Source organism: Crocodylus porosus, unplaced genomic scaffold (assembly GCF_001723895.1).
Source record: "Crocodylus porosus isolate Cpor-Errol unplaced genomic scaffold, CroPor_comp1, whole genome shotgun sequence".
Classification (NCBI taxonomy): Eukaryota; Metazoa; Chordata; order Crocodylia; family Crocodylidae; genus Crocodylus; species Crocodylus porosus.
In genome coordinates this window covers 37,889,845-37,903,748 of record NW_017728914.1, presented here as the reverse complement: position 1 = coordinate 37,903,748, position 13,904 = coordinate 37,889,845, and the positions used below count along the sequence as shown (strand labels likewise).

At 45.7% G+C, this 13,904-nt stretch overlaps 1 protein-coding gene across 2 annotated transcripts in view; it reads right to left on the bottom strand.

Annotated features, from left to right (window-relative positions):
• KDM3B (lysine demethylase 3B) overlaps positions 1-1,944 on the bottom strand; it is a 47,645-nt gene extending 45,701 nt beyond the window's left edge. For both annotated transcript variants that reach the window (XM_019535370.1, XM_019535371.1), the window contains exon 1: positions 1,751-1,944. In XM_019535370.1, coding sequence (XP_019390915.1) covers positions 1,751-1,924 — 174 coding nt within the window. In that variant the 5' untranslated portion in view covers positions 1,925-1,944. The remainder of the gene's footprint in view (positions 1-1,750) is intronic.
• Positions 1,945-13,904: the final 11,960 nt, after the last annotated feature.

Genomic DNA, 13,904 nt, shown 5'->3' with positions numbered 1-13,904 from the left:
CACATCCCCCCACATCTTAGTGTCATCAGCAAATTTGAACAGGGTGCTTTTTACCCCCTCGTCCAAGTCACTGATGAAGATGTTGAACAGCGCAGACCCGAGGACCGAGCCCTGGGGGACCCCACTGCCCACATCCCGCCAGGTTGAAAATGACCCGTCCACCACCGCTCTCTGGGTGCGGCCCTCCAGCCACTTGGCGGCCCAATTGACTGTGTGGGTGCCAACACCAGTCCCCCAGTTTCTTAATGAGAATGGGGTGAGAGACAGTGTCGAATGCCTTCCAAAAGTCCAGGAAGACAATGTCCACTGCTACCCCTGCACCTAATGATTTGGTGATCTGATCACAAAGGCCACCAGGTTGGTCTGACAGGACCTGCCACTAATGAACCCGTGTTGGTTGCCCCTAAGCATAATCTCCCCTGCTGGCCCCTCATAGATATGCGCCAGAATAACGCGTCCTGTCATCTGCCCCCACTGAGAACAGTCCAGCTTCATCCTCTTTGCATCCACCAACCATGACTTCACTTAATTTGCAAGAGATATTCCTGTTAACACAACCCAGATGCCAGAGCACTAGAGAACAAACTCCCAGATGAAAACACCTTTATAACATTAACTTCTAATTATATGGAGTTATTTTAAAATATTAATGCTTGAAGGGGCAGCAGGGAAATCAGGATACTTTCTACTTAGAAGTGACTTACAAAAAGGACAGAATAAGAGATGTTTTTGAAGGCGACTCACTAAGGAAAGATCGTGGAATTTTGTTTTATGATTGATAAAAGCAGCCTGAAACGCATCAAAAGCTACTTTGCTAAGTTATTACCAGGAGCATTGCATCTTGAATCTTTCTTTTACATTTGCTGCTGAACTCTTGAAGGACCAAGAAAATAACACATGCTCACTCTCAGACACTAACTTAAGGGGAAGAAATACTGAACCAAAGATGTTCTCTCTCAGCAGTTTCCCATGCAACTTTATAGAGATCAACAAAAAGGTTTCAGCACTGACTAAAATTTCTCTCTCTCACTTGATTTCAATTTAATCTTCTCAAGTTTTAATTTCATTAGTTGTCATATCCCCAGAGTCCTCCAGAACAGAAAGGACTGGAACAGCAAATATGAAGACATTGGAATAGCTATGGTGGCAAGGTCAACATGAAGGGGTACCATATGCTGACGGACGGCTTCCTTTGACACAGTTAATGTTTCCCCAAATGAAAAATGGAGCTGGCAGCCGGCAGCAGCTCTCTTCTCTGTGCATCTTTTCACATCCTCCAGGCAATACGGCTATTCCAACAAAAACTTTGGGGTATAGCACTTAGCCTATTAAAAGTGAAAGGGAGCAGGGGGGAAGTCCTTATAAATTCTGCAGGAATCACAGCTAGGTACTATGAGAAATAATCTTTCTAAAACCTTCAAAAGTTCCTCACTACTTCATCGCTGTACAATCCCAAGCACCTGAAAAGAGTTCCACATACAACCTAAATTTCACCCAAACAATCCTACATTAGGAAATACACATCACAACATGCGAGACCTCTGACTTCGCAGCCTCGGAGATAACAGAATATTCTGTCCAGATCCCAACTGCATTTTCCACTTCCCAAATTTGTTCCTGTCTCACCTCAATATAGCTAAGGTTAGGAAGCAGCACGTAAGCCATAAAAAGGACCTGAGACAAAGCTAATCCCAACTTCAACAATTACATGGCTTTTTCCATGCTGAAATTGTTCTGGCCAAATACTTACAAGTGCAGGCCAATGCGCGAGAGAGACCCGAGTTCCCTGAAGTAGAATTGGATCATTTCGAGGAGCCCAAACCAGCGAGCCTTCCAACAGCAACACGATGACCTCTTCAGCATGAACTTTCACCCAGGCATGTTGCTTCCAGTTGCAGCCATCAAACTCCACAAAGATCTGCATGAGATTTTAAAAGGTGATTTAAAAACACATTCCAAACCCCACGGGTGAGAGGAGGAAAATCCTGCAGACAGCTATGGAGATAGGGACTTCATTGTCAGTCAGGAAGATTAGCACCATGTTAGAGCATGCTTCACAGCCTGCCAGACTGTCACGTTTACACAGCTACCAAAAAAGTCAGCTAAATTAAGAGCAACTGCACAATAGAAAAGTCACTTCCTCCCACCCAAACCTCGCCTTGCCTCAGTAATCCATACAGCAGTCCACCCTGACTTGTAGATGCTTTTTGCTCAGTCCTCTGTGTTTACAAACATTGCTATAATCATTATTCACAGAATGTAAACTCCTCTTCAGTCAGAAACACTTTGCCTACAGAACTCCTACTAACACAGGGAGGTCTTAGCCTTGCACACCATGTTCCACGCTCTGAACCCTTGGCAAACATTTCAGTCAACATGAGACTGGGGCTGCTCGGATGCGCTGCTTCATGATAGGCCTTTTGTAGGCGAGACGGCACAATAGACTGCAGTGCACAATATTAAGCCTATACCTCCCAGGTGGCACCTGTTCCTCAGCCAGGTACACAGAAATAAAGACATTAAAATGACCTGTGAAGTTAGAGAATGAGTGTGATGAAGCCAAGAATAATATCTCAGAGTCTTAGCCCCTAATCTAGCCACTAGGGCACCGTCCCAGAACACCACTGCTGTAACACTGTCTTTATTTGTACAGCCCAAGGTCCTCTCATAAGAAACAACTCTTCTACATATCAAACCAAAATCGGTAACACATTCCCACACAGTAGGAAACAATGTCAATTTGTACATTACAATTAATTTTTACTAAATTACCATAAGATCACTGAGGTTGATAGGAAATGACAGAAACTGAAGACAAAACAACTCCCATTTTTTATCAACAGATGCTAGCAGCCACCCATGTTTTCCCACACCCAGCTCAAAAGTTTGAGCCCAAGCGAAGAAAGCATATTTGTAGTGCTCTCCTGCAGAATTCCTGAACTTTAGCTCACAATGAAAGGGGGTTAGGGTTTGCACAACTACAGCTGCACGCTTGCTATGCACATGTGGGCAGCTCTTGTGTTTAGAATGTTGACATGATTTAGCACACCTGGAAGGTGCCACCCTCCATTCAACTTAATTAACACAGCCCATTTTCATTGGAGGGCTGAACAGCTTTTCTCCTGCAGGTGGGCATGCACCCTGCGAAAAACCTATACTTCTGCAACCTATACTTCTGCTACTTAGGCACCTGAGCTCTTAAAGGCTCACAAAGGGATTTTCTTTATACACACATCTCAAAATAGCTAAAGAATTATCAGTACAGCTTAAAGCACACACACTCTCCCCTCACTCTGGTATTCTCCACATTTACACTGCACCAAACTCCCCCAAACAGATCTTAGCTTCCCAGAAATTTGGCCTTTTAGGTTAAAGTGGACTTATTGAATGCAAATAGTTCAGCAAGCTGAAATAAACTGTTGGCAGAGTGCCAGCCTTAGCACAAACATGTTATTGCTTTGTGGCACAACACTGGCTGTTGCGGCTTCTCTCAGTTCTAAGTAGCTCCAGGAGCCTCTTATGAAAATTGCTGCACACACACAGAGCACAAGTATTGTAACAAATATGTTACAAGAGGCCTCTAGGAATAAAGAACCTAAGTGTCATTTACAGGGTTTATTATGTATGTATTCAATTTATACACTGCCCTTCCCAAATCCAGGTGGCTCACGGTTAGGACTATCCTATAAATCAGCAGTGGAAAGGACTTGGGTAACCAAATAAACATGATGTCTGTCAATGATGATGGTCACAAATGCTAATGCCAACTTGGATGGATAAGGGGGGGGGCGGCTAGTAGGAGTAAGAAGGTGGTACCAACTCCATACAGGACACTACTAAGACCATTAATAAAGTAAATATCTAGTTATTGCATCCATGCTACAAAGAAAGTGTAGAAAAACTGGAAAGGCCTCAAAAAAGAGCTATGAGAAAGAAGTGAAATCTGGGGGGAAAAAGCCTGTTAGCAGGAGACTTTAAAAGTTCATAGTTTCATAGTTTCTAGGGTCGGAAGGGACCCGAGTAGATCATCTAGTCCGACCCCCTGCCATGGGAGGAAATAATACTAGGGTCAAACAACCCCAGCAAAATGTTCAGTTATTTAAACTTATCAAAAGGAAGGGTATGTCATCATAAGCTACACAGAGTAAAAATTTCTCACAACAAAGAGTTCTTCAGATTGGTAAATGCGTAAAACACTGCCGAGTTCTTTTACAAGCTTCCTTAATGATTTGGACAATAGGATCGAGTACACACATTGCAAATTTGCAGACCACACCAAGTCGGGTAGCATCACAGATTCTCTGGAGAGCAGAGCTGGGATCCAGAATGACCTGGATAGACTGGAGAAATGATCCACATCAACCAGATGAGATTCAACAAGGACAAATGCAAAGCCCTGCACTTGGGATGGAATAACTGCATGTGCAAATACAGCCTGGGGAATGACTGCCAGGGCTGCTGGGAGTCATGGTGGACCATAATAACCTCAATACAAATCAACAGTGTGCTCTCACTGCAAAAAAGCCCCAACATCTCCTGGGTTGTATTAACAGGAATCTAAATTGCGAGTTAAAGCAAGTGATTCTTCTGCTCTATTCAGTACCGGCAAGGCCTCACCTGGAGAACTATGTCCAGTTCTGGGACCAACACTTCAATAAGGATATGAACAATTTGGAGACTCCAGTGTAGAGCAATAGGGGCCTGGAAGGACAGACATATGAGGAAAGGCTGAAAGACTTAGGGTTATTTAGTGTGGAGAAGACAAGACTGGGAGGGATGTGATAAGTCTTCAAATACCTGAAGGATGATAATAGAGAGGCTGGGGATGAGCTTTTCTCTGTGGCTGCAGGGGACAGGACTAGGAGCAATGGCCTCAAGCTGTAGCAGGAAGAATTGAGGTTGGAGAGGAGGCGGCACTTTCTGACCATAAGGGTGGTCAAGCACTGGAACAGGCACCTAGCGAAACTGTGAACATTTCATCCTTGGAAGTTTTCAAGAGCAGTTTGGACAGATACTTGGCTGGGATGGTTTAGTCAGGTGTGATCCTGCCTTCGACAGGGGGCTGGACTAGATAACCTTTTTGTGAGGCTCCTTCAGCCCAACTTTCCTATGAAATCATTCAATTGCTGAAAAACAAATTTAAACTGAAAGTAAGAATTTTTTTTAACTGTTCCACAGTTATGCTACAACTGACTAGGCAGTCTGGTGAATCCTTCATTAGTTTTTCAATGTGGGGGTTATTATACAAAGATAGTTTAATCTGACTGAAAGTTAAAAACTTGATGCAAGAATTCACCAAGTTTGTCACTTCGTGAATTTTTTAATCAAAGATGCAAGTTGGTCTAATAAAAGATATCAGATTTACACAAAAAACCATATCAAAATTGATGCAAGAATTCAAGAATTACTCAAATAAACAGTACCCTGTATCATTCCAGAGACCAGACTAGATGATGAGCCCTTCATCTATGAATAGGGAACTACTGAGTTCAGAGTAATTAAGCCAGGTTTCAGGCCATCTGGCAGTCTGTGGGGAGGGGTGGGACTGCCAGGGCCCTTCCGCCAGAGACATTCCCCCACTACCTCCGCCCACAGAAGTGGAGGCCAGCCCCAAGATCTGCCCACAAATATCAGGCAGCAGTCTCCTTGAGTTCAACAGACCCCACCTATGGGTACATCTCAACACCTACGTTTCTGCAAAGCACTAGATACTGAAGGGAAGAAGAATGCAAGACACCATGGCAAGCTATTACCTAACTCACTAGTCAGAGTAGAGACCGGGGGTGGGCAAAATACAGCCTGCGGGCCAGAGCAGGTTCTCCAAGATGTTTTTCTGCCCCACAGTGAGTCCCTCGATGCCGCCTGGCCCAGATGCAGGGGGCAGCCTGGGCTGTAGCGCATGCAGACAGTCCCACAGCCCCTGGTCCCGCAGCACGGCTGGAGCAGCACAGCAGCTGGACTTGCTTCCTAGCAGCCCTGGGAGTTGTTAGGGGACACAGGGGGGCTGACCTGGCTTGCAACAGCCCAAGTAATTGCCCACCATGGGATACATTTCTTTTAGTGGCATCCTCCTGTTAATTACAGCTCCACCCTTGGGCAAAAGACAGAACAATTCAAAAGATTACCTAGAAAATAACTGGGGAGGGGGGGAGGAGAAATCCCAGCTCTCATCACAAAAGCAGCTAAAAGCCTCAATACACAATCAATCAAGTTTCATGAATAAAAGATAAATACTTAAACAGCAGAGAAAACTGCAGGTGATTCTGTATCTGCTACTACTCCACCTTAGCACCTCCTTCTTCTTCCGCCCCAGCATTGCCACTTCAGAGCAGCACAGAAGGGCACAATGTCAGTTGAATCTAGTACCAGGCAGACTATTGCTCTCAGACAGCACACTGGGTAGTTTTTCCAAGGTCAAAAAGTGCAATGACATGAGGGGAAAGTCTCACCTTCCAAGTCTCAGATAGGGGACAAAAGGTTGTGCTCTCAAGTTTCCACTGACAAAGGATAGAAAATAAGCTGCTTATTTTGTCCCAACTTGTTGTTCAAGAGCAGTGCAAGCACCAGCACAGCTACTCTGGAACTCTAGAAAGATGATTGCTAGACAGCCAAGTCTCCATGTTCTGAAGTCAAGACTCATCCACATTGCTTCTAGGCAAAGAGTAGTTCTGACCAGTAGGATATGAGCTTCTTGGTTCAAAAAGACTACTCTTCCAACTTCGGGAACTCTAGTATCAAAAATAAGATAGAGGAATAAACGTTCACATTTTTCTTCATAATAGGAAATATATTTCCTGGGCAGGAAGCCTCAGATACAAGAGAGGACAACTTTGGCCAGAAGCCATTAAGGGAACACTGCCTCTGGTTTCAGGATTCACATTTTAAAAGATGCTGGAACTTTGCAGAGCACCAGAACAGTGCCGCAAAAATATTCTGGGGGCAAAGATAAGATAAGTTGTCATGACAGACTTAAGGAGCTTCAGCTGTCCAGTTTATCAGAGCTGAGGCAGCAAACTAGGACTATGCAAAGTGAAAATACCAGGTTCCTAAAGACACGTATGTGGCAGAGAGAGACCAAAACCAGCAAACCTGAAATGCAAAGAAGGTCCAAAGCTTAACTTTAATGTTATTACTCACTGCAATACAATACTATTAAGAAGTGCTTTATTCTGCATCTCTTGATGGCTTCAAATCAAAACTGGATGCCTGTCTTGAACAAGTCTTAGTCAAACAAGTTATTGGACTCAATAGAGAAGTAATTACTTGAAGTTACATGGTCATACTAAACATTGCTTCCTGCTTGAAAAGCTACAGATTTACTTCCCTGTTTCTCAGGAGTACTGAGGATAACTGCACTAAGGCTGTGCAGCATTTTAATGGCACACAACTACTGTAGCTGAAAGACCAGTTTCGGTTTTACTTTATCCATTTGACACAGAGGAATCAACTACACAAGAGATTCAGGACCAAATTTAATTCACATTTACACTTGAGATGCAAAAATGCCCTAATCCAGGACAGAACAGTAGGGGGCCCCTCAGAAAATACCCTGTCGGCAGCACACTCTTCTGGCAAATGAGCTGCAAGTCAAGTGTTGCTGTGTTTATCACAGCAAGAGGACATGAGCTAGAGGAAAGTAAGCAGTTCAAGTTCCTGATCATTTAAAAGAGCAAAACCAAACTCTGACAGCCAGAGCGCCACAGGCAACCCGTGCAGATGCTCTGCTTGAAGACTGTACATTCTGCACCAGCTTCAGTTTGCTTTGAACAATCTCGGAGACTAACATGAATGAGGCCAGCAACAATTACATCTAAGAAGCTGCAACTTTCCTGCTACATGGAAGAAGCTCTCCATGTCCCCTGCTATGTCAAATCTTTCAATAACTGGAAATCCAACCTCAAGTTTCTAACCAATTATCATTTAGGACTATTAACTGCCTCAAAAGGCCAGATTCCAATTAAAAGTCAGATGGCAACTGGCTCTCGGGAAGCCTAGTAAGATATTCTTACACCACTCTGAACAAGTATAATCCTGCAGTTTTTTAAAACTTTTTCACATTCATTTCCTAGTCATAGGATAGTCTGGAAAGGAATCTATAATTCACTGCAAAAGTCACTGAATATTCAGCAGCAGTTGCAGCACACTTTTGTTTTAGGGCATACTTAGCCAAAATTTCATAAAATTGTCCATAGTTTTTGGGGTGTGTTCATACTGTGCTTAGCCTCACAATGAAGATGATGATGTGTTTTTGCACGTGACCCCCAAACTATTTGCCAGAGGTATGTGCATCCAAATAGGACACACCCATCTCAGTTCCCAGATCTTCTCTCCAAGCAGAACAGAAGGTTGCAGGTGAAACAGCAAATCCAAGAATGCAAACACAATGATATAACCTTAAGGTGATAAGAACACTATTAAGTTTGCAATACTGTCATTTAAACTGCTAAGTCTATTTACCCTCACTAACGACAAAAAGACCAGAAGTTTCCACCTATCACAGATTTCTTGAACTATGGATACTGGTGCATATCTGGGATAGGATTATATTGTTCAGCTCTCTATGGTCTACAGACACATTTTTCCCTTTTATTTTGTTGCACAATACCATTACACATTTTAGGAAAAGGAATCTTGACCCGCTTGTCTTGAAACTCTGAAAATGGATCACAACTTACACATGAATTATTCCTTGCAAAGGTATGGCATCCGCCTGGCATAATCCTTCCGATAACTCTGTCCTTCCTCTGAGGCTGTACAGTTGGCAGGGCTGTCCCAAATTCACTAGAAGATCTGAAGGTTTTATGCTTAGCCAGCACTGTTGGTTTGTTATCACAACGCTCAATTTCCTTCAATGGGGCAAGGATCCCTTTCTGGTTTCTATGGTAGCTGAACTGACCAACTATAATCATTCCTTTACAAGTCCCCTGCTCTCAGGTGATACCACATTTAGTAACAGAACAGGCATCAGAGGCAAGCTGTAGAGCCCCGAGGGCCACACACTACTTGCAGGGCAGACCTAGCTTGCAGAGCCCCGTCATCCAGGTCCCAATGCTGGCCCTGCGTCCAACTGGGCCCACACAGGGCAGAGCACATATTCACAGCATGGGGCAGCGCGTGGGCTAGACTGGGCCCATGTAGCGCCTCCCCCAGGATACCCAACCTGGAGGCTGCTCCAGCTGGGCTGGGACCCACACTGTGTGCGGCACGGATCCAGGATTCACCAAAATGGGCACCACATGCAGTACAGTACAGTCCAGCCAGGACAGTAGCCATGCCGCACACAGGGGCTACCCTGGGCTGGGCAGCACTGCACATAGTGCCCACGCTGGCACATGCACCATATGGGGTCTGCTCCAGCTGGTCTGGGACCTGTGCTCCCAGGCACCACGTTCAGCATAGGTACACGATGAAGAAGGTCCTGCACAGCCCCATGTTCCTAAGACTCCTGTCAGTAGTACTGAGGCCATCTTTCCAAAGCCCACAAATAGGGGGACACTGTATTGCAGTACAGCAGTTAAGTGGCTGTCAAGTAAATTCCACATCTATCCAACCATGAGATGGAAGTTCAGCGCCATTCACTACTTCTAAATGTAGAGTAATTTCAACTCCCAAAAGGTTTTACGCAGAGCTCTGGGAGACAATGATCTGCTTTAATAAAAGTTACAATAGAATCACCTCTGGACTTGAGGTCGATTGCATCTGGTCTTGCAGTTGTGACACTTGTTTTCTTGTGCCCAAATCCACCTGTCCAGCATGCAGTCCAGCCACACCGTGACACCTGTCAGTCAGTCCCGTTTTTCTCCACAGACAATACTGCCAGTCTCTGATCATGCTATGCAGACCAGGAGAGGAGGCGCAAATATCTGCAGAATTACAAGCATTTCTAACCACAGCCTGTAAGAACTGCCATTTCAACTGTTAGTGCCAGACTGCTTCACTTTTCTTTTTTCAGAGGGGCAACTAATGCATTCTGCTTTGGCAGCTGATGCTGACCATGACAAAATCTTCAGCTTCTCCTTGCAGAATGGATTGCACTTTTACTGTCACTTGTGTTATGCTCCAGTGCTAGAAGCAGTGTGCAGAAAGCCAGGCCAGTGACCCAAGGGGAACCTCTACATTTGTGACATGTGTAATTACAACACACAGTTTCAGAGAGAACACTGTTCATTCTAGAAACGTCACAGATTTATAGACATTAGGTCTGGAAGGGACCTTGGAGGATCATCGAGTCCAGCCCCCTGCCCCAGGGGCAGGAAGTCAGCTAGAGTCAAAGGATCCCAACAAGATAGGTGTCCACATGTTTCTTAAAAGAATCTACGGTAGGTGCCTGAACCACCTCTGGAGCAGTCCATTCCAGGCCTTGGGGGCTCGGACAGTAAAGAAGTTTTTCCTTATGTCCAGCCTAAAACAGTCTTAGAGGAGTTTATGACCATTGGACCTTGTCATCCCTTGGGGTGCTCTGGTGAACTTGCATTCCCCCAGATCCTGATGCACCCCCCCCTTATGCACTTGTAGGCTGCCACTACGTCACCTCTGAGCCTGCATTTTTGCAGACTGAAGAGTCCCATGGCTCTCAGCCTCTCATCATGAGGCCTGTTCTCTTGCCCTCTGATCATGTATGTGGATCTCCTCCGGCCTCTCTCAAGCTTTTCCACATCCTTGTAAAATTGTGGAGCCCAGAACTGGATGCAGTATTCCAGCTGCAGCCTCACCGAGGCTGAGTACAGCAGGAGGATGACATCTTGAGATTTGCTTGAGAAGCATCTATGGATGCAAGCCAGAGTCTTGCTCGCTTTACCAGCTGTGACACTGCATTGGTGGCTCATGTTCATCTTGTGGTCAGTCATGACCCCCAAGTCCCTTTCAGCCATGTCGCTAGCAAGCGTACCACTGTCAAGCCTATAAGCACGATGCGAGGCGTGTCATTGTTCTCCCCCCATCCCCCAAGGTGGAATACTTTGCATTTTTCTGTATTGAATATCATCAGGTTTTTATCTGCCCGTTTTCTAAGCTTGTCAAGGTCGGCCTGGATCACCAGCCTATCAGGTGTGGACACCTTACCCCAAAGTTTGGTGCCATCACCAAACTTGGCCAGTCCGCTTCTGACACCAATGTCCACGTGGTTAATAAAGACGTTAAAGAGAGCAGGTCCAAGGACAGAGCCTTGGGGGCCACCACTGGTCACAGAGCACCACGAGGATTCACTTCCGTTGACTACCACTCTCTGGGTCCGACCTCAGAGCCAATTCCCCAATCATGGGACTGTGAAGGAAAATCATAGCGTTTCCTTCAGGAACTCCCTGCAGGAGAGGCCTAGTCAGCACTGGCCAGAGGCTGGCTTCTTCCTGCCAAAGCAGCGAGAGCCCAGTCCCAACCCGAGTGCGCTCACTGCACCACAACCCTATTCTTAAAGGGGCAGCTTTGATTTCTCATGTACACAAGTAACAAAGACAGGGCAGGAGTCCAAGCTGTCACTAAACATAACAAATATGAACCTAATGTGAAGATCCTATGTTCAAAGGCATCACAAGGCAAAACATTCTGGGAAGCACCTCTAAAAATGCCCTGGTATTGGATCTCCAGCACCAGACATGGTTAGTCGGGAGAGATCCAAGGGCTTTGTTGCCACTTAGACACAAAGATGCTCTCTCAAAGACTCATGTTGGACTTGGACTGCTAGATGTAATCAATCACCCCTGGAGAGCCTCTTGACAGCCTTTACGCTGTGCAGGATTCTTCCTCCTCCTTGTTCTTTGCAAAGATCTAACTGCAAACAAAAACAGCTCCCAAAGGGTGCAAGTGAAAGAGCCAAAGGTTCAACTTGTGTAGACTCCAAGCTAGTTTTAATTTTGCTTAACCAGGCTGGGTACTGCACAGTGCTCCACACAGACTGCTCAAGTATTTACCCAGCCACTTGCACAAACTTTGCACCCATGCAATTTGGTACTAATCTGTAGTTGCTACACTAGACATACTACGTGTACAACCAGAGTTCTGTGCACCATCAGTGCAGGAAGTCAGCTGCTAGACACCGTGCAGTCTTCATTTTGATAAGGTCAATAGCCACAAATCCCTCTCTGCCTGCCATATTAACTAGCTCAATAGATTCAAATCCTCCTCTGTGTGGGCATTTCGCCTCAAGTGCATTATTTCACATGTAGACACTTGAGTCCTGTTACTCCATTGTCCCCCCCCTCCATTTTCTCACACATGATCTTGTAAAATATTTCAGAGCTTTCTGCACTACCCATAGGCATGTTCCAGTACCTTCAACTTAAAAACAAGGAGACCAACAAAACACCCGTAAAGCTCAGAGAATCTTGCGCTCTTCCCTCCCGGGAAGGAACTCTGCCTTAGGGGTTCTAACAGTTAGGTCTCCTGTGTACAGAACACCTGCAAATTACTCATTTTCCACATTACAAAATTAACTATATTAATACAAATCCAATGAGACAGAACTCTGAAGAGCAAAGACTTACTCTATGCCGACACAGTGCATACACAAAGAAAATACTTCCCCAATATAGGCCTACTGCAAGACTACACATTTTATTAACTTCTAAGAAGCTAACACCTTAATTCCATGTCCAATTCTACCTATGGCTTGCCTTAACTATTAAAACCACAGCATTTACACTGAACCCCCAAAATGATTTTGGCAAGGGATGACTGCATTTTTAAAAGAGAAGGAAAAGAAAAGACCTGAAAGCAGGTCCCAGAGCAACACATGCCATTTTTTTTAAATATGAAACCGCCATTGCCATAGGCAGGGGGAAAAGGACAGTACTGCCTGCTACTGCGTTCACTAGTGCCCCAGAGGAAGGCATGAAAATGCATAAAATAGCCCCGGGGGGGCGGGGGGGAGCATGATTTAGTCCAGCTCCCTGCTCAAGGCACAATTACCCTGTCTAAACCGTGGGGCCCCTGGCATGGCTTTACAAGCACTCGTGGTGCTCTAGCCAGGTGACAGAAGACTGGAAGAAGGCCAATCTGGTCCCCATTTTCAAAAAAGGAAGGAGGGAGGACCCGGGCAACTACAGGCCCATTAATCTTATCTTGGTCCTGGGGAAGCTCTTTGAGAAAATTATCCAGGAGCACATCTGCGAGGGGCCAGCACAGGGGATGATGCTCAAGGGCAACCAGCATGGGTTCATTAAGGACAGGTCCTGTCAGACCAACCAGAATGCCTTCTACGATCAGGTCACAAAATCATTGGACATAGGTGTCATGGTGGAGGTAGTCTTTCTGGACTTCAGGAAGGCCTTTGACACGGTCTCCCACCCCATTCTCATTAAAAAGCTAGGTGACTGTGGCACTGATGTCTACAGTCAGATGGATCGCAAATTGGTTAGGGGGCTGCACCGAGCGTGGTGGTGATGGATGGGTCATATTCAACCTGGAGGGAAGTGGGCAGTGGGGTCCCCCAGGGCTCGGTCCTCGGACCTGCGCTGTTCAATTTCTTTATTTGTGACCTGGACGAGGGGATGAATAGCACCTTGTTCAAATTCACTGACAACACCAAGATTTGGGACGAAGGGGGCATGCTAGAAGGGAAGGACAGGATACAACTGGACCTGAACAGGTTACAGGGGGTGGGCAAATGTGAATAGGATGGGATTCAATACTGGCAAGTGCAGGGTGCTGCACTTGGGCAGAAAGAACCAGCAACATACCTACAGGCTGACAAACTCCCTTCTCGAAAGCACAGTGGCAGAAAGAGATCTTGGAGTCACTACCGATTCCAAAATGAACATGGGCCGGCAGTGTGAGGACGTGATCAGGAAGACCAACCGCACCTTGTCATGCATTCACAGATGCATCTCAAGCAGGTCCAGGGAGGTGATCCTCCCCCTCTATGCGGCACTGGTCAGGCCGCAGCTGGAGTACTGCGTCCAGTTCTGGGC